Source organism: Vigna unguiculata, chromosome 2, assembly GCF_004118075.2.
Source record: "Vigna unguiculata cultivar IT97K-499-35 chromosome 2, ASM411807v1, whole genome shotgun sequence".
NCBI lineage: Eukaryota > Viridiplantae > Streptophyta > Magnoliopsida > Fabales > Fabaceae > Vigna > Vigna unguiculata.
Window position 1 is genome coordinate 2,106,872 of NC_040280.1, and position 22,634 is coordinate 2,129,505.

General features: G+C 29.8%; 1 protein-coding gene across 2 annotated transcripts; it reads left to right on the forward strand.

The window, feature by feature from the left end:
• Nucleotides 1–17,690: 17,690 nt before the first annotated feature.
• LOC114173078 (general transcription factor IIF subunit 2-like) lies at nt 17,691–22,083 on the forward strand. 2 transcript variants are annotated; one of them, XM_028057298.1, is made up of 7 exons: nt 17,691–17,972; nt 18,936–19,044; nt 20,459–20,589; nt 20,671–20,745; nt 21,040–21,186; nt 21,655–21,770; nt 21,924–22,083. In XM_028057298.1, the coding sequence occupies exons 1-6, from the start codon at nt 17,760–17,762 to the stop codon at nt 21,757–21,759; spliced, it is 780 nt and encodes a 259-aa protein (XP_027913099.1). In that variant the 5' UTR covers nt 17,691–17,759; the 3' UTR covers nt 21,760–21,770; nt 21,924–22,083. The 2 variants fall into 2 exon arrangements, with proteins under 2 accessions (XP_027913099.1, XP_027913098.1); XM_028057297.1 differs by lacking the exon at nt 21,924–22,083 and having other exon boundaries at nt 21,655–21,890.
• Nucleotides 22,084–22,634: the final 551 nt, after the last annotated feature.

Below are 22,634 nucleotides of genomic sequence, written 5' to 3' on the forward strand. Positions count from 1 at the left end.
GGCCAAAGATAGCAACAAATATTAATTTTGACAACGAAAAGCACAACTCAAAATGCTGCAGGTTCGGGTATAGCATATTGATTCATCAAACCAGACTTCAACATAGATCACAAAGTTTGTAGCATTTTAAGTCATTTAGCAATATCAAAATCTGGACATGTGTGAACAAAGAAACTAGCTGCAGGCAATCAAAGCAAGAGCACGAGAATTATGGAGGCAAGCAATGAATCAGGCCACAACAGAGGTACTTAATTGGACTAGACAAAACACTGAAACAGTTTGAATGTCAAAAATTTGAGAAAAATAGAGAGCTGCCAAACAAAAGCAAGTGAGCAAGCTACAGTGAACAATGTTGATTAAAGGAATACAAATTTAGCCAAAAACAACTGCAGTGAACAATGGCTGGAAATGATACATCAAAAACAGAATGTGCTGGATTCATTGTTGCACAACATGATATAACCAATGTAGTACACAACAGCAGTATGCAACTCAATAAGCTCCAACTAGCACAAAAATCTGCTAGTTATGAATAATAAACAGATGCAGGAATCAAAATTGGCCAACAGGAAAATAGCACCATGAATCAGGTTTCAATGCAGAAACAACAAAGGAAGGCACAACTATTTCAGTGAACTAGCAATAAAAGAACTGAACAAAATACAAATGCAGATACTAAACTCAACATATGACAAATGAAATAATGACTGAAACAAAGACAAAGCAGTGACAATACGCAAATTAGGCACACAACTATGGAATCATTAACATAGAAAACGAACTAACAAAACCTAAGACAAATACACGAGATTATAAAATTGAAAGCTAGGTAATCAAAACTGAAATTAAAACCTAAGACATGCATTTGAACGGCAGATTAGAGAGCTTATGACAGTGCATTAATCAGTATTGATCCAAGACAATCAGAACAAGGATTTTGAATCAATTTCAGCACGAAAAATATTAGCACAGATTAACAACAGAGACGCAAAACTCAATCAAGCCAGAACAAGACGAAATTGAACAAAAGAATTGAAGAAATAATAGTAGAGAGAAGATGAAGAACACTTATCTCAGCGCGGTCCAATCACGAGTGGTCTGAATACCACTTGATGAGGCTCTTCCGTCGCGGTGTTCGCCGAAAAAGCTCTCCCAATCGGCGTTCCACCGATTGAATCTTGCAGAGAGCGAGGGAAACGCAGTGGAATGAAGATGATGCTCGGTTAGATCTGGTTTCTCACTGGTTTGGGGCAACCCGAGTAGATAACGACCTAACCTAGGGTTTATGGTGAGTTAATGAACGGCGGGAGTGATCTCTACCGAATATTCTCATTCATCAAAGCTAAGGCATTACAAATAAAGGCTTGCCCCTTTTATAGATGAGAGGCAACCGGAGCAACAACAAATCAGAAACGCCGTCTAACAGACCTAACGGCAAGGGAAACAGAAGTGAAAGTGAAAAGGATTTAACGGCAACGAGACTGTGTACAAGAATCCTAATGGGAAATGGGTGAGGGGAAAGGAACATGTGATGCGGGCCAGGGACGTGTGATGCACACTTGTTTGGGTTGGCAGTTTTGGATGATGAAGGTGCAACACAAGGAACCCGAGCAGCGTGAAAGAGAAAGAAACCTAGCGGCATTGGTGAGAGAAAGGGACGCGTAAAGAGGAACCCTAGAGATAATTGGGCTGCACGCATGAAATGATTCTCGACCCAATGAAGACAAAAGGTTATTGCATTAAGTTGGTGCGGGAAGCACATGTGACAATTTAACTGCGTTGGCTGAAAGATTATTTTCACGTGCAGGCCCAACTAATGAAGAAAATGGTTCCCGCCAGCGTGGCTCTGTGCAGCATGACATTGGGCTAGGTTGCTGGTTGTAGACCCAAAACGAAACCCCAATCTTTCATGTGAATGAATGTGGGCCGCAGACCCAATACCAATTAGTACCTTGGAATTATAGGCTGCAATTTACAAAACAAGCCCAATTAGAACATCATTTATTTAATTAAAATAAAATAAAATTAAAAGAAATTAAAAGGAATGGGCCTAGGCGTTGGCTCAATGCTATAAGCCTTATTGGGGTCACATCAATCCACATGCTCACCTGCATCAATATCTGCTCCCATGTAAGAAGTTACATGATCATCGCAAATCACACACAGATAGGGTGAGCTCATTTAAATAAACCAACAAAATTTGACAATAAATACAACATCTCAAGATTATAACCCGTGTTAGCATTTCCCCTTTCTCCTTGGTTCCTCAACTTTCAACCTTTAATTTAGACGTCTATTATTTCCATACCCTTTGGGTGAGATCAATGATCGATCTTTGCTGCACGAGTGTCTACTCGCCCCTTCGACTACAAGCCACCACCTGATAGTCCACACGTGGGAATAACTTTGCCACGGCCTCTCACCGTGACACCAAGTGAAGTTCCCCAAAACGAACGTAAGTTTTGTAGATACACTTGTAACGGGGGCCCCAGCCAAAGCATCGCATCATGAACATAACCTAAAGTTGTGTAGAAATCCTCCTCGCGCACTAACTCTGCACCAAAACCGCTTGGCGCGCCTCTCGCGTCGCTAGGCAAAATCTGATTCCAGACCGCCTAGCGGGCATCTCACACTGCCAGGTGCCAAGCGCCTTACAGAAGTAATGTTGCACCATCACTGCCTGACAGACCCCAACCTTGCTGCCAGGCACCACACACCATCCAGGGCTTCTGCTGCACCTCTTTTGCCTGGCAGAACCAACACTACCGCTAGGCGCCTTGCGCGTACAAGGACCACTGCCACTGTTTTAGGTAGATATCGCCTGACAACTCGCCCTCGTCCCCAGGTGCCACACCAGTAGCGCAATTGCTACTGGTTTTTGGCATTTAGAACGGTCCCAATGGACCTCAATCACACAACACACAAAATTATAACACCAATATAGTTTTCCAGTCATAGTTCTATAACTAGATTACAATACACACATTTAGTCATGACGCCAAATCAATTATTCTCATGCCCACATACTCTCTTTCATTTACTACTTTAAACATGCCATATGCACTCAACAGACTCCAAGTCTTATAATTATACAGTCTAATACTTATATAACTCATGCCACCACAATTTAGACAATATTGCACATGTACTTTAATAATAAGACCACCACTACATGGACCATGTCTAGGAAAAATGCACCACCCATACCATATCATATAAATCAATCTCACTTTTATTACCCAATTAACATGCATTCTGAATTATAACTTATCACACGCAGCCAAACAGTTAAGAACAACCACTACTCTATATCACACTTCACAACTTTTACTTATTTTAACCTCCTTTAGTCCCTATTATGCCACATTCATCTACTTGCTCAATTTTAATCATACACTTATGAATTTACCAGTCAAACACCCAATAACGCACATCACCAATGAAACTCAAGGTATCCTGCTGCACTGAGGTGTCGCCTGGCGGCAGTCCAGGCTCCGTCAGGCGGTGCTTAACAATCTGGGTTCTGACATATCACTCCTGCACCCTTCGTGACCCCTCAAACACCCCCAACCATAGTTCTTACCTATACACGAATAATTTAACATGCACATAACATACAGGTTCATGCTTGGTTCATATAATCATCTTTTCTATAGAATCAACGCATCAATCATTGACAGAACTAGTGTTTATTCATCACCACCCCAACAAGAACCCTAATTCCCCATATTCATTTAGAAATCCATGCAATTCCCACCAAATAATAACTGCAATTCATAATGCATCATGTCAGTTATATACATACAATATAAATCTCATATAAGCATCCCAACACCACTATCAAACCAAACAAAAACCAAAAATTTGACAACGTCGCATACGTCGCCTGGCGGGTCACCCTCAACTGCCAGGCGGTTAACAAAGAAACCCAGTAAATTGGGTTGCAACCACATGCGTCGCCTAGCGGCAACTCATGCGCTGCTTCGCAGTTTCTGGTAAAATCCCAGAAACGTGAAAAAGTCCGAGAATAGCAAAGTTCATGCATTTCAATCATTCATATAATACATATCCATACGAGAAAGATTAAAACACCGAATAGGAACTCCCCTAACCTGGATTTTTCTCGTGCAATTGCTCTTCCAAAGCCCCTTTTTTTTATTCCAATTTGATTCCAAGCCCTTGTCTCCACCCAATCACACTCACCCACTCTCTTTAGGTTCAATTTTATGCTCAGAAACTCTCTCCTAAATAGTCCACACGAAATCCTCCTTCCCACACTCTCTTTCCACTCACTTGGCCAATTACTCAAATCCTTAATGATGGGTTATGGTTCAAAAACGCAATTAGCATTAAAATTGGCTTTAATTGACTTTCAAGGCGGAGTTGTTTTTATAGCCCACCTTGGTGGCCTCCTAGGTTTTCTAAGCCTCTTCACCTCCTTGCCAAAATAGGTTTTAACAAAAAGAAAGTTATTTTGTCCAAGTTAAGGCTTGAACCCACTACCTCACAATTGAAATTCAAATGCACAACCAACTCAACTAAATCACATTTCATGATAATATTTATACATCTAAAATTATCTACTTACTTATCACGCCCCAAACACATCATCAAAGAAAATAATAAAATTAAATAACACACAAATGGCATACATAGGACATGAACCCAAATCCTCTCACACAATTAAGTACTCTCAACCACTTGAGCTAGTACTTTTCCACGTCATGACAGTTAGCACTAATTGTCATAAAGGATTCCACCACCCGCATTTATTAAATAATTATTTATTTAATTATTTAAATTCATCGGGTCTTACATCTCCTACCCATAAAACTTTCCTTACAAATCTGAATAACATGTCCACACCACCTTTTGTATCTGAAGCATTATCTAATAGAAAAGGGAAACAAGCCATGAATGTTGAAATGGAAGCACTGAACAAAAAAAAGACCTAGAAGCTTGCTATCTTACCTAGAGGGAAAAAGGCAATAGGGTGCAAATGGGTATTTAGTGTGAAGTATAAAGCAGATGAAACAGTTGAAAGATACAAGGCAAGGTTAGTAGCTAAAGGATTTACACAAACATATGGAGTGGATTACCTTGAAACTTTTGCTCTGATTGAAAAAATGAATACGGTTAGAGTCATATTATCATTAGCAGTGAATAATGGTTGGGACTTACAACAATTTGATGTAAAGAATGCATTCCTACACGGAGATCTTGAAGAGGAAATGGCAATCTCTAGAACTGTATGCAAGCTAGAAAAGACCTTATATGGATTAAAGCAATCTCCTAGAGCATGGTTCGGTAGATTCTCTAATGTGATGACAAGTTTGGGTTATAAACAAAGCCAGGGAGACCATACTCTTTTTTTCAAACATTCAGTTTCAGGGGAAGTAACTATTTTGATAGTTTATGTAGATAATATTATTGTAACCGAAGATGACAAGAGAGAGCAGTAGAAGCTGAGTGAATGTCTTGCAATAGAATTTGAAATAAAGATACTAGGAAAACTCAAGTATTTTTTGGGAATTGAAGTAGTCTACTCTAAGAAAGGAATCTTCATTTCTCAACAAAAATATGTTACGGATTTGCTTAAGGAAACTAGCAGAACGACGTGTAAACTAGCAAGCACTCCAATTGATCCGAATATGAAATTAGGAAGTATGGAGGAGGATGTGGCTGTGGATAAAGGGATGTACCAGAGACTTGTAGGCAGGCTCATCTACTTATCCCATACCAATAGAGATGGCAAATAAACCCGCCCCCATTTTGACGGGGAATTCCTGCATTGACTAGGTATGGGTATGGGTATGGGAAATCTCCGAGTTTTTCAATTGGGTATGGGGATGTACATATCCCCGCCATAATACTCGTTCCCGTTTAAATTATTAAAATATTCACAATTAATTAAGTAACCATATATATATATATATATATATATATATATATATATATATATATATATATATATATATATATATATATATATATATATATATATATATATATATATATATATATATATATATATATATATATATATATATATATATATATATATATATATATCACACACACGTTCTATTTTTTATTTCATCTAATTATTTAGTTTGTCATGAAACTCATTCACATCTCCACTATATTTTTTATCTTATCATAACCTTTATGTATTATGTTAAAATGATGTATGTCAATTAAAATTTCTTTATGTCTCGCATTTGAATATTTCCATTATTTTTTAATATTTTTATTTATTTTTATTTTCCTTTCACATGAGAATGTTTAATACTCTTAATTTAAGTGTTTAATAGCACAAACCTTTCATTTAATAGGTGATATAAAACAAATTCTTTACTTATTATTATTAATTTTTGTTTCATTTGAAGAACTCTTTTATTTCACTAAAACAATTTTTGTTATTTCTCAACCATTGAGTATATATGTGATATTTGAAAATTTTTCATAAATCTCAAAGGTATTTTCATCTTATCATACCCTCAATTATACATTTGTTTTCCTTTGTGCGATTTCTTTCAATAGTCTCTCAAATTGTTTTTAAACATTTGTTTATTTTTTATTTTTTTATTTTTTTATATTTTCATCATGTAAAATATTATTTCGATATATTTTATTTAATTAATTTTTATTTTCTAACTCATTATCAATCATACAGTTATTTTTTCACTATAGTTGTATAAATAACTTTTATTTACTATAATATAAATATTCAATGTAATTGTCATGAATATTTTTTTATCACCATCCAACATACATTGGAGTTCAAAAGATACAAGATCTATGTTAAAATTTTATTATTATGTTTATTATTTGTTCTTTGCATCATTTTGATCAAGTGATGTATTATAACTTTTATTAGAGTATAAAAAAGAGATTCATTAGAATTTAAAAAATTGAACTAAACAAACATTTAAAATATATTTTAATTTGAATATTTGTTTTACTTTTATATTTTTTTTAAAAATATTTTTAAATTTTATCAACTAGGTTTCATTAATGTTTGTAAATTTAATAAATGTTTTGACTCTCATGAAATTTTATTTGGTATTATAATCTAAAATGTAAACAATTATAATTTATTGCAAAGTACTTTGATATCGAAGAAACAACTACCTTCCTAATATTGAATATTTGATAATATTATGTTTTCTTTACTGTAATTTTTTATTATTTTATAAAATTAATTAAAATTAATATTAAAGTAGTAAGAAAACGGGTACGGATATGGGTACGAGATTATACCCGTTACCCGGTGGGGATGGAGATGAGACAAAAGTTTGATACCCGTTAGATTTATGTATGGGGATGGGGATGAATTTTTTCTATGGGGATGAGTATGGGATAGCGAAGTAAGAAGTAGAATGTCGTGGCAAGATCAAGTGCCGAAGTAGAATTTAGAGCCATGGCTCAAGGAATATGTGAACTTCTATGGCTAAAGATTATACTAGATGATCTGAAGATAAGATGGGAGAAACCTATGAAATTATACTATGACAATAAATCTGCCATTAGTATAGCTCATAATCCAGTACAACATGATAGGACTAAACATGTTAAAGTGGATAAGCACTTTATTAAGGAAAATTTGGAAATTGGGTTGATTTGTTCTCCTTTTGTGTTTATACAAAATCAACTTGCAGATATTCTTACTAAAGGCCTACACAATATTACATTTGAAAGAATTGTATCCAAGTTGGGAATGGAAAATATTTATTCACCAGCTTGAGGGGGAGTGTCAAGGAGCAAGTTGTTACGGTAGCCAACATTAATTGTAGATTTTTTATTTATTGTGTCTTAATTAGTTGAGATTTTGTTTTAATGTTAGGAAAATTGTAATAAGAATAAAATCTCGTAGTTATAGGGATTTTTTCTTTATAAGAATATGGTCCGTTACATATGTATATGTTTAAATAGGTCAACTGACCTAATAATCATTAATAAGGAATAAAAAATTATTCCCTTCTGTTTTCAATAATTACCATAACATTTGAACTTCAAAAAATTACCACGACATCATTTGTGGTTGGTCATGCATGTTAACCTATAACCTGCATAATAGTGTGAAAAAACTATAACTCGTTTTCCAGATAATGAATCTATATTTATTTTGGTACTTACTTATTGGTAGAGCTGTCAAAACAAGATACTCGATCCGATCCATCACGGTTTGGCCACTTAGTGAGCCAATCCAACTCGGCTCACTTATTAACGAGCCAAAAAATTTTGAACTTGGCCCGACCCACCACAGGTTGGTGGGTTAAGCGGGTTGGCTCATTGGCTCATTTAATAAAAAAATATCATTTTCTCTTCCGTCCCAAAAAACTAAATTTTAATTGTGATTAAAATTTAAATTAATTTCCATATAATCCAAAGTAATGTTTATCCCCAAATACAAACTAAAATCACAAAAATATTATGTTTGCATTTGTCAACCCAATATGTTGGCTAAAAAAATAGCCCAACACAGCCCAACCCAACCCAAATATAAAAACATTGTGTGACCATTTCTCTGTGAATGGGTTAGTGAGCCCACTTGGCTCACCACGGGTTCAACCCAGGTAAGTCGGGTTAAAAATTAACCCGTACTAAAATTTGTAAAAAAATTTCAACCCAACCCAAATATAAAAAAATTGTGTGACCATTTATCTATAGGTGGGTTAGTGAGCCAACCAGGCTCACCACGGGTTCAACTAGGGATGTCAATGGGGCGGGTAGGGTACATGTAGTAACTCCCCCGTACCATGCCCGTTGGATAAATATTCGTCTCGTACCCATACTCATATCCGTCAGGTATCCGTTATGCGGGTACCTGTCTATTTTTTTCATATCCGCGGGTATCCACAGGTAGAGATGGCAAATAAACCCGTCCCCGTGGGTATTGTCCGAACCCGTCCCCGTTTTGACGGGGAATCCCCGCATTGACTGGGTATGGGTATGGGTATGGGGAATCTCCGATTTTTTCAATTGGGTATGGGGATGAATATATACCCGCCATAATACCCGTCCCCGCCATATCTCCATCCTCATTTAAATCATTAAAATATTCATAATTAATTAAGTAACCCTATATATATATTCTTTATATTTTTTTATTTCTTCTAAATATTTGGTTTGTCATGAAACTCATTCGCATCTCCAATATATTTTTTATCTTATCATAACTTTTATGTAATTATGTTAAAATGATGTATGTCAATTAAAAAAAATGTATGTCTAACATTTGAATATTTCTATTATTTTTTAATATTTTTATTTATTGTATATTTTCCTTTCACATGAGAATGTTTAATACTTTTAATTTAAGTGTTTAATAGCATAAACATTTCATTTACTAAGTAATATAAAAAAAAATCTTTACTTATTATTATTAATTTTTGTTTCATTTGAAGAACTATTTTATTTCGATAAAACAATTTTTGTTATTTCTCAACCATTGAGTATATATGTTGATATTTGAAAAGTTTTCTTAGATCCCTAAGATATTTTTCGTCTTATCATACCCCTTAATTATACATTTGTTTTTCTTTGTGCAATTCCTTCTAATAGTCTTCAAATTGTTTATAAGACACACATTTGTTAATTTTTTAATATTTTTATTTTTGTTTATTTTCATCATGTAGAATACTATTTCGATAAATTTTATCTAATTATTTTTTATTTTCTAACTCATTACAATCATACTTTAATTTTTTCACTATAATTGTATAAATAATTTTTATTTACTACAATATAAAAATTTAATGTAATTGCCATGAATATTTTTTTATCACCATCCAACATATATTGGAGTTTAAAAGATACAAGATCTATGATAAACTTTTATTATGTTTATTATTTGTTCTTTACATCATTTTTGTGTCAACCATTGAGTATATATGTTGATATTTGAAAAGATTTATTAGATCTGTAGGATATTTATCATCTTATCATACCCTTAATAATATATTTGTTTTCCTTTGTGTGATTCCTTCCAATAGTCTCCAAATTATTTATAAGACACATATTGTTAATTTTTTAATATTTTTATTTTTTGTTTATTTTCATCATGTAGAATATATCTAATTATTTTTTATTTTCTAACTCATTACAATGATACTTTAATTTTTTCACTATAATCGTATAAATAATTTTTATTTACTATAATATAAAAATTTAATGTAATTGCCATGAATATTTTTTTACCACCATCCAACATATATTGTGGTCCAAAAGATACAAGATCTATGTTAAAATTTTATTATTATGTTTATTATTTGTTCTTTGCGTCATTTTGATCAAGTGATGTATTATAACTTTTATTAGTGTATAAAAAATAGATTTATTATAATTTAAAAAATTGAAGTAAACAAACATTTAAAATATATTTTAGGTTTAATTACTCGGATGGTACCCACTTTGGTAGGAGGGTGTCAATTTGGTACCCGCCGGAAAAAAAAGTGTCAATTGCATCCCCACTTTTGAAAAAGTGCATCAAGGTCCCTTTCAGAAAAAAATAATTAATGCCGTTAACGGCAGACACGTGTCACTCTCACGTTTTTTTAATTTTTTTTTAAATTTTTCTTTTAATTTTTTTAATTTTTTTTGCAAATTTTTTGTGTTGCCACGTGTCAAGTCCCTGTTTTGACATATGGCAATGTCAGTGTCACGTGACAGGATAATGCCACGTGTGACAACTGTCATTGTACTGATTTCAATTTAGTACCCATATATACCTGATTGTTTCAATTTAGTCCCCATTTTTTGTGCCTTTGGTTCAATTTTATCCCATTTTTTTTTAATAATTGAAGAAGATTTTTTAAGTCATTTTTTTTATAAGATTAAAAGTAATTAAGTATAAATATTTTTACAACATTAAGTACTCTGATATTTATATTAAAATTTAGTTGTACAAAAAATGTTATATTAATAGAACAATATAATCATCTACTTTTTTTTTTCAAAGTAAAACAATATTGTTTATATCAAATTCAAGACCAAATCTATTATTTGTATAAATGTTATTTTAATTAAACCTATATTTTAATTTAAATATTTTTTCCTTTTATATTTTTTTTAAAAATAGTTTTTTCCTTTTATATTTTTTCAAAAATATTTTTAAAATTTATCAACTAGGTTTCATTAATGTTTGCAAATTTAATAAATGTTTTGGTTCTCATTAAATTTTATTTGGTATTCTAATATAAAATGTAAACAATTATGATTTATTTCAAAGTATTTGATATCGAAGAAACAACCATACTCCTAATATTGAATATTTGATAATATTATGTTTCTATTATCATAATTTTTTATTATTTTATAAAAATTAATTAAAATTAATATTAAAGTAATAAAAAAATGGGTATGGGTATGGGTACGAGATTATACCCGTTACCCAGTGGGGATGGGGATGGGACAAAAGTTTGATACCCGTTGGGTTTGGGTATGGGGATGAGGATGAATTTTCTTTACGGGGATGGGTATGGGATAGTAAAACTCGTCCCCGCCCCGCCCCGTTGCCATCCCTATCCACAAGTACCCGCAGGTATTTACAAAATTATTTAAAAAATAAATATTTAATAATAAATTCAAATAAAATACATCACTGTCATAATTTTTAAATAAAGTTCAAACAAACTCGAGCCCATACAAGTTTAAATAATTATAAAAATAAATATAAAATGACATTCAACACAATGGAAATTCTTTAATTAGTGTTTTGATCAACACTTTCTCCGATTGATTTCTAAAAAAATCAAATAATAAACCTCAACTGCCACGTGCCAAGTATTCTTATTTCGATTCCATCATTTGACAATAAGCATACCATAAACGTAACTGTCTTTGATGTATATACCTAATTTCAAAGAAGGGAAAGAGAAGAATGTCAAAGGGTGTACTTGGAAGAAGACAACGTACCGATACTTGAAGCTGAAAGAATGAAGACAAAAGAAGATAAAATGTGCAGCTTAGAAAATATTAGATCAAAATGTTTTTACTAATATATATATATATATATATATATATATATATATAAGGGTATTTTTGTGAATTAAAGTTTAGCGGGTACAGGTATCCACGGGTACGGATACTATGATATCCATACCCGTCCCATTAACATATGGGTATAAAAAATACTCGTACTCGTGGGTAGCGGGTATCCATTTTTAATATCCGTTTCTTACCCATTGCGGGTTTTATCCGCGGATACCCACGGGTACGGATATTTTTGACATCCCTAGGTTCAACCCAGGTAAGCAGGGTTAAACATTAACCTGTACTGGAATTTGTAAAAAAAATTCAACTCAAACCGTCTCAAATTCATGGTAGGCCAAGTTGGCCCACGATTTCTGACCCACTTTAACAACTCTAGTTATTGGCACATATTTGTTTTTCTTAATAAAATAAATTAAACCATGTCAACGGTCTAACCCGATATATTTTTTATTACCATGCACATTTGAACTTCAGAAAATTACCACGTCATCATTTGTGGTTGTTCATGCATGTTAACTTATAACCTACACATAACTGTGCAAAAACTAGAAAAAATATTATTATTATTATTATTATTATTAACTATAATATAGAAAATCACTACCTAAATTATTAGTGAAATTATTAATATTGCTATTATTGTTAATATTATTATTACATATTGCTTTTATAAGTTATATATTATTATTATTATTAAATTTATTAATATTGTTAATAATAATAACATTATTAGTATTATTAATAATATTAATATATAATATATTAATATTATTATAAATATGGGGGAAAGTAGAGATGACAAATAAACTCGTCTCGTGGGTATTGTTCAAACCTGTTCCCGTTTTGACAGGGAATCTTCACATTGATTGGATATGGGTATAAGTATGAGAAATCACTGAGTTTTCAATTGGGTATGAGGATGGGTATTGGGATGTATATATCTGCCCCATTCCCGCCTTCGTACCCGCCAGAATACTTGTCCTCGCCATATCTTCGTCCCCATTTAAATTATGAAAATATTCATAATTAATTAAGTAACCTTATATATATATATATATATATATATATATATATATATATATATATATATTACTACACACTTTCTATTTTTTATTTCTTTTAATTGTTTGGTTTGTCATTAAATTCATTCACATCTCCAATATATATATTTTTAAGACTTTTAATTTAACTGTTTAATAGCATAAACATTTCCTTTACTAAGTAACATAGCAAATTTATCTTCTTTACTCTATTATTATTAATTTTAGTTTCACTTGAAGAACCTTTTTGTTTCGTTAAAACAATTTTCATTATTTTTTCAACCATTGACTATTTTGATATTTTTGATCAAGTGATGCAATATATTTTTTTAGTGTATAAAAAAGAGATTCATTAGAATTTAAAAAATTGAAGTAAAGAGACATTTAAAATATATTTTAATTTGAATATTTGTTTTGCAAATTTAATAAATGTTTTGGTTTTCATCAAAATTATATTTTATATTCTAATTTGAAATATATGCAATTATAATTTTTTTCTAAATATTTTATATCGAAGAAGCAATTGTCCTCTTAATATTGAATATTTGATATATTATGTTGTCTTTACCGTAACTTTTTATTATTTTATAAAAATTAATTAATTAATATTGAAATAGTAAGAAAACGAGTATGTGTATGGATATGAGAATATACCCATTATCCGATGGGAATGAGAATGAGATAAAATTTTGATATCCGTTGATTTTGATACCCCATCCCCGCCCCGTTCGTTGTCATCACTAGAGAAAAGAAAAAATTAAAAAAATTATTATTTCATATTTTTTTTATTAATATGATAATACAATTCATTATTTTTTTATTATAACTATAATTATAATAATAATAATAATTATTATATATATTATTATTAATATAATTATAATTATTACTCTAAATATTATTTTTACTAATATTATTACTCATATTATTAACATTACTGATAATATATTATGTTTATAATAATAATAATTATTATATTATTATAGTGGTATTACTATTGTTAGTATTATAAGTATAGTATTTACATATATATTTTACTTTTATTTACTACAAGATTATATTTTAATTATTTGTATTTTAATTTGTTTTGTTGTTGATTTATCTTTACATTTGAGTAATTAGTTAAATTCAAAAAAGTAGTTACTAAAATTAGTAAAACAATAAACTTAAAAAGTAATTTTTTATTATTAATAATCATTTATTAATAATCATTTAAATTTAAAAAAATTATTATTATTATTAAAATTAATCTATGACTATCTATAAAAATATATAAAGGGGATTCCCCTTTTTGTGTCCACATTTCAAAATACCAATTTTACCCTTTAAATATAATAATTTACTAAATTTTTTAAAATTGACTGTTATTTTTATAAGCTTTTTATAAAATCGGTTATCTCTATATTATCACATACTGATATAATATTATGCATATTTAAAAAATACATACACACAGGCACCATCGCGCCTGTGTTTACGCTAGTATATATAAAGGGGATTCCCTCTTTTGTGTTGTGTCCACATTTCATAATTCCAACTTTACCCTTTATAAAGGGATTCCCTCTTTTGTGTCCACATTTCATAATTCCAACTTTACCCTTTATTATTTAATTATTTATTAAATTTTTATAAAGGAGATCCCCTCTTTTGTGTCCACATTTCATAATTCCAACTTTACCCTTTACAATTTAATTATTTATTAAATTTTTAAAAATTAACGGTTACTTTTACAAGTTTTTATAAAACTATTTACTTATCTCCTTCTTTTTTCTCTTACTATTCATCAATAGTTATTTTTCTCATATTTTCTCCATACATTTCACTTTAATTTTTATAAATATACTTTTATTTTGTTTATTAACTTAATAACATTACAATATCATCAATTATCAATTATTAATATAATTCAAAAAATGCGTACACACAGGCGCGATAATATCTGTGCTTACGCTAGTATTAATATAACAATAATAAGTATTATTATTTTCCGCATTTTATTTTAAATAATATTAATATTATTATTAATAATATAATTTATTATTGTACAAATTATTAGAAGTATTAGTTGTAATATTATTATTATTATTATTAATAACATTATTATTATTTATTATTATTAGTAATAGTACTATTATCCTTATCATAAATAATTTTAGTGTTATTAATATTATTTCAATTTTGACACGGAATTATATTTTAATTACTGACATTTTTACTATTTGAATTATAGTAATTAGATACACATTTTAAATTTATATACTACGAGATTATATTTTAATTACTCGTATTTTTATTTTCTTTGTTGTTGATACATATGAATAATTAGCTGAAATAAGAAAAGTAATTACTGACTGGATTATATTTTAATTACTTGCATTTTTATTTTCTTTGTTGTTGTTTTATCTTTACATCTAAGTAATTAGTTGAAATAGAAAACGTAGCTACCGACTTTAATAAAATAATAAAACTAAAATGTAAATTTTTTATTATGAATAATCATTTAAATTTAAAAAATAATAATTAGTATTAGTATTAGTATTAATATAATCATATTTATTATTATTATTATTTTATTTAAAATAATATTAGTATTATTATTATTATTATTATTATTATATTAATATCAATCTTAGTGTTATTATTATTTGAATTGTAGTATTTAGATATACATTTTATCTTTATCTACCCTAAGATTATATTATAATTACTTGCATTTTTATTTGCTTTGTTGTTGATTTATCTTTACTTGAATTCAAGAAGTAGTTACTAAAATTAGTAAAATAATAAAATTAAATTTTTTATTATTATGAATAATCATTATAATTTAAAAAATAATAATTAAGAGAGGTAATTGTAAAAATAAAATAGGACACCATGTATCTCTTTTACATATGTGATTGTTGTATTAATCTTATTATTATTATTATTATTATTATTATTATTATTATTATTATATTATTACAATTAGACACATATTTTATTTTTATTTGTTATGTTCTAATTACTTGCACTTTTAATTTTTGTTGTTGTTGATTTATTATTACATTTGAGTAATCACATAAAAAAATATTTACTAAAATTATTAAAATAGTATAACTAAAAAAATAATTTTTTATTATGAATAATATTTAAATTAAAAAATAATAATAATTAAGCAGATAAAATTATAAAAACAAAATAAGACACCAAAAATATATATCTATTCATATATGCAGTTATTCTATTATTATTATTATTATTATTATTATATTTAGACACACATTTTTTTTTATTTACTCTGAAATCCTATTTCAATTAATTGGATTTGTTTATTTTATTGTTGATGTATCTCTATATATAAAATGTGTTACTCACTACTATAAATTTATGAAGTACCTTTAAATTTGTTTCTTTTTTAAACATAAATCTCTTAGAAAAAATTGTTGTAATTTACTTATTATAAGATTTTTTCTTGTTGATTTAAATTTCTAGAAAATTTCATATTTGTTACAAATGTTTTTACGAATTTAGATCAGTAAAAACGTGTTAAATATATCTTAAAATTTGACATGAAACTACTAAATTTTCTACTAATTTTCATTTTATTTTTTAGCAAGATTTTCATGTGAATATTACTGAAAAATTATTTATTATTTAATTTTATTTCACAACAAATTTGTATTCTTTTACATAATTTTCTATAAATTTATATTTGTTAAAAATTTACAATAATTATAATATCAACAATATTTTAATACACTACTGACAAAATAAATATTTTAAACATGTAAAGGATTTTTAAAATATTTATAATTTTAAATATTTATTTAATCGAAACTAATAATCTTTATTTTTATTTTATTTAAATATTTCTATTACAATGGCCATAAATTAAAAATATTATTAATCATATTATTACTAAATTTATAAAAATATAATATCATATTTTTATGAGTTAATTTATATCATATTTAAATACATAAAAAATGGTAAGTATACGTTATTACTAAAAAAATTGTATATTTCTTACTAATTTTTCTTTTTGAAAATTGTTACTTAGAAAATAATTACAAATTTTTCTATAAATAATAAATATAATATCAAATATATTATTTTTCTAAGAAAAACAGAAAAAAAAACGTGATATGAATTTCAGACTAGTTTACAATAAAAGAAAACACGAATTTAATAATCAATAGTTACAATAATATTTTTAATATTTATATTTATTATAATAATCATTATATATTCATTTATTTTTTATTTAATATAATTTTATATTTTTTAAAACAAATTTAATATGACTTTTAATGTCATATTAATATTAACAATTCCATTTTATTCATGGGATGGACACAATAAAACATATTAAATCTTTAAGAATTAATCTTATAATTATTAGAAAAGGTGTATTTATTTTATAGATTAAAAACTAATTACAATTATATTTTTTTAATATTTTTGAAATTATAATATATATATATATATATATATATATATATATTATTAGATCATTATTTATTAAAACCATTTAACATTAAACTTCGAAATGATATTTTGACCATAACAACGGTTGAATAGCTAACTATAGTTCTTAGAAAATAAAATAAAAAATAATATAAAATGATAATACCAAGAGCAGGCTGTGAACAAAACAAACAAAACGGTTTCATTCTGCTTTAAAAATCAAAAGTCACCTGCTAACTCGTTCTCTTATTGTCCTTCTTCTTCTTTCTATTGAGAATGGAAGACCAAGGTGGTGGTGGTGGCACGAAACAAATGAATAATGCGTATGTGGACACGTCGAAAGCGGAGAAAGCGGTGTGGCTGATGAAATGTCCTCCCCTCGTCTCTCGCTGCCTCCGCGCCCCTCCCTCCGACCCCTCTCGCCCCGTTGCCAAGGTCGTTGTCTCTATCGACCCTCTAAACTCCAACGATGACGATTCTCCTACTAAGGTTCTTCTCCTTTCCTCTATATACAAATAATGAATGTGTGGATGTCATGCCGTAATCCACATTGTGTGAGTGCAAATGGTTAGACCTAAAAATCAAGGACTCTGTTCTGGTAGGATCAATAGGGTATTATATTCCTTTTCAGTTGTTTTGATTAACAAAAGTGCGTCGAGGTAGAAAATAATGCATTACTTTTTGTAATCTACCGCCATTGTTTTCGTTGTAAATGATTTTTGAAATAAAATTTATGGATAGGTTTCTAGTATTTGGTTTTAAATTGCCGTTGTCGTTTCATCTATTTTTGAAATCACATACAAATGTTGCTGATGCAACCACATTTCGGTTGCATTACTGCCTCAGACACTAATACAACATTCATGTGCAACCAAAATCATAGTAGCAAGCGGATTTTGAGAACCTTGCTTTTCAATCAGAATTGAAGTTTTATTTAATCTTGGTAGTTTCTGTAATAAATATATGTATTAAAAATCAATTGGAGTTACTAAGGTGAAGCAATAAATGTGATAGAAGAATAGTGCGTTCAAAAGTTTAATCTATGAGAAATTTGGCAAATACAGCCACACTTTCAGTCGCATTGCGGTTTCGGACACTGAAAAATCTTGTCATTGCAGCCAAAGTCTTTGTTACAGATTGATTTATTAAACTTTGGTTTCTATTAGAATTGAAGTTTAATTTAACTTTGCTAATTTGCATAATAAATATATGTATTAAAAATCAACAAAATTACTAAGGTTAAAAGCTTTTTCTGCTTGGAGAATAACACCAAAAGCTTACACGAAACTTCTTCCAAGTTTTTTCCTATATCTTTTTGTTTAGGAAAATGATATGTATATTATACATTTATTTTGTATCATATGAAAATAGGTACTTTTACTATAGCCATTAGTAACACTTTTCCCTGTTATTTTTGTCCTTTTAAATTGATTGTTTAGTTAAAATACTCAGTTCACAATGGAGTTGGCTGGAGCTGAAGTTGGACATATACCTAAATGTTATGTTATGGATATGTTTAAAGACTTCATTCCCATGTCTGTGTTTTCAGACACACCGCAAGGTAAATAATTTTCATCTTTCGGTGACCATTTACATTGAAAGTTACTTTGGTGGATAGTTAAGCTCACTATTATTTATATCTCGGTTTGACGTGAAGTAGCTATGATTGTTTTCACTTATGAGATGTATATTACTTTAATATTATCACCTGGTAATTTTATGTCCTTGTCCATACTCCTATGTCTTTAAATGATCACCTGTATCATGGTGCTTATTATTGCTTATAATTGAAATGAGGGTGTTCCTTCATAAAAGAAAAAAATGAGGTCGTTCATTATTTTAAACACCTTAGGTTGAAACAAGTGGACCTCATGTGTATAAGCTATGAAATCATACGTTTTGAAATAATCAGAGGAGTTTATGATGCATGTGCATTCTTTTCTAAATTAGTTAGAAATTTGACCTTCCAAAAAAGCTAATCTGTTATAGCAAATCTTTTATTTGGACAATTACACTTCATTAGAGTAAATGTTCTTACGGAATTGAAATAATACCTTGCAAAGACTTCAAAGTACTCTATGTGTCCTATGCCAAGGTGTACTCGTCCTCTTTCAAATACTCATTCTTCCTTAATCGGATGAGGTTGTGCCTGCAGAAGACCCTCCAACACTCAAGTCAACAAGATGCTCTAGCAAGCGGTCAAAGCTAAGATTTAGTGATTAATGAAAAACATACCTAATTACCTAAAGCCACGTGGTATTTGTAATAATTTTTAGGAACTTTACCTGGCACATTATGTGGAATCTTATCTAGCCATGGACCTGGAACAGGAACCCACTTATCTATATGGGCATGTTCTTAGATGCCCACCTATTCCGATGGGGGCTGGTAAGTACCTGGCCTAAAGGTTTTACTAAGGCTAGGGACTAACCGACCTTGATCAGTACAGTAATCGTTGTAAGGCATATATGTAGAAACATGTTATCTTAATGTTTGTGATTTGTGTTTCTCAGGTGTTGTTTTTAACAACTAACAATCATTTAAAATATTTAGTTGCCGGATATTATTGGAATGAAATTCCCTATAAAGAGTATTAGGTTTATACTATTATCTATGTTTTTGGTTGTAAAAATTCCAAGAATGTTTTTCTTCAATTGTCTCTTATTACGAGGTTGAGAGGTCTCCTTGCTAATGCTTAACAAGTGGTTATTCTAGAGTGTTTCTTTGTTGGATATGCTAGAGAGACTGACAAGTTTATTTAGTTAATATGTTGGCCTTCTATATCTTAGTCTACAACTACAACATTACATGATATTTTATTCTCTGCTCTTCTACTTTGTTTCTTTTTCTTTTCCCTAAAGTTTTTTTTCTCTAGACAGGATTTGGTTGGATATCTAAAGCATCATTAATATCCTCTATCAAAGTTAACTTAGCAAAATGTAAATCCAACTGTTGAAATTTCTGTTGTTTTGTAGGAAAGATCTCCGTGGAGGGAAAAATACTAAATAGGTTTGACATGAAGCCCCATAATCAAAACCTTGAACTCTATGGGAAACTCTGCCGGGAAAGGACAAACAAGTATATGGTCAAAAGTAGACAAATTCAGGTTTTCTACTGGCTCTAGTTCTCCTTATCATGAGTTAGGCAAACAGTTACATTATCTTTGACTTCTGCATTCTATTTTCAGGTTATTGACAATGATAGTGGGGCACACATGAGGCCAATGCCAGGGATGATCAGTTTTTCAACTTCTGGCCCCCCTGTAATGGCTTATTATCCTTCTTGTTACCAATCGTAGTCCTTAATGAATTCATGTTAAGAGAATCCCCTTATTTTGGCAAAATGTTAGCTCTTCATCAGTTTATAACTTCCTGATCAAATCACATCTAGCCTTCCCCCTGACCCTTCTCCCCTCTTTTTCAGTTGATTATGAGATAAATGAGATATAGGGTGTTGAAGAGGTGGTATTGAGGACTATTTCTACAGGCTTGTTATGCAGTTCAATATTTTTAATTAATTTATACTTCAGTTGTAACAGATGTTTGTGTTGGATTAGGAAAAGAAGAAAACTCCTGCTAAAGCAACCGATACAAAGAGAACAAGAAGAGATCGTGGGGAGATGGAAGAGATTGTGTTTAAGCTATTTGAACGACAATCTAATTGGAGTTTACGAAACCTCATACAAGAAACCGACCAACCTGAAGTATGTGCTTTGAGTAGTTTTACTCTTAAAATTTAGATTTCTTGAATACTTGCACTTTAACAAACTTAAATCTCAAATATCTATGCAAAATGAACTACAACCACAAAAGTTTGTTGCTTATAATGAATATGCATATGTAGTGAATGCTCGTACCTGTCCGATATAATAATTTATGCAATTGAACTAATCTATTCAAGATAGGTTGATAAGTTAATCCAAGTTGTATACCTCATTTTCAGAGAATTTTTGAGAGATTAAGATTTCATGTCTGTATCATTTATGTTATTTTTATGAGAAATGATGAAGATAATGATGTATGTTGTACTTTTACTGCTTAGTAGGTAAGTCTCTACAAGCCCACACACCATTATGAAACAATATACTTTCAAATTGACATTTATTTGTTTGTGGTTATTAATTTAGTAGAGCCTGTTTTAACTAATGTGCTGGATCTTCACATTTTTACAGCAATTTTTGAAAGATATACTAAAAGACCTTTGTGTCTACAACAACAAAGGAACTAATCAAGGCACGTATGAACTAAAGCCTGAATACAGAAAATCTGGAGATTAAGTGACCTTCAAGTAGGTTTTATTTGTGCTCATCCATTTGTTAACCTCATTCAAATGATATGTAGCTTACTCATTTCAGTTTTATCATTATGTTCAAGTTGCAAATAAAGTAGCATGCATCTTGTTACAGCCTTTTCTGATTCTTCTACACGTTTTATTTTGTAGATTTCGGTACATCACAATTGATTTGTGTTCCTTGGTTCGAAAGCAGAACTAGATTAATTTTTGAACAATTTACAGTTATTGCAAAATTAACAAAAATTACAATGTGAAATTGCTCCGAAACTAGCAAATGGTACGAGAGGTTGAATTGTGTTGTGTTGAATTTCCTAAACTCTTTCTGAAACATAAATAAGTTTATTCAACTTTGGATGCTTGTAAGTCAACGGATGGATTTCTACTACTTCAAAGGTTGTTGATGTTTACAATCAATAAATTTACGCAACTTTGGATACATGCAAGTCATTGAATGCATTTCTACTGTTGCAAAGGTGGTAGATGTTTAGTCATTATATTCCCTTGTAGCGCTCATTTTTTGTGCAGTTCGTTGTTTTCTTCTATTCTGCTTAAAGTTAAGTTCGATGTTTTCTTCTGTTCTGCTTAAAGTTAAGTGACTCTAACTCGATTGACTCTCATGTCCTCTTTTTTGGTAAGAAAGTGTTCTTTCCACTAATCTTGCTACAAAAATGATTTGCTCATTTTACTGGTCGGCCGCCGACTTAGACGTTACATTGATTAACAGACCATAGCGGTTGTTATCCTATTACAGCCAATGGGGAGTTGACTGACCAACTTGTCATAGAGTACAATAATCATATAAGATAAATCATGTGTCTTAATTTCTCAATTCTAAACTTTTTTTTCCTTTACTTTATC

What these genes read in the sequence shown, in the direction of transcription:
- LOC114173078 (XM_028057298.1), top strand. Translation starts at nt 17,760, where the DNA reads ATGGAAGACCAAGGTGGTGGTGGTGGCACGAAACAAATGAATAATGCG. An exon ending in ATGACGATTCTCCTACTAAG is followed by an intron (nt 17,973 to 18,935) that starts GTTCTTCTCCTT and finishes TAAAATACTCAG; the next exon opens with TTCACAATGGAGTTGGCTGG. An exon ending in TTTCAACTTCTGGCCCCCCT is followed by an intron (nt 20,746 to 21,039) that starts GTAATGGCTTAT and finishes GTGTTGGATTAG; the next exon opens with GAAAAGAAGAAAACTCCTGC.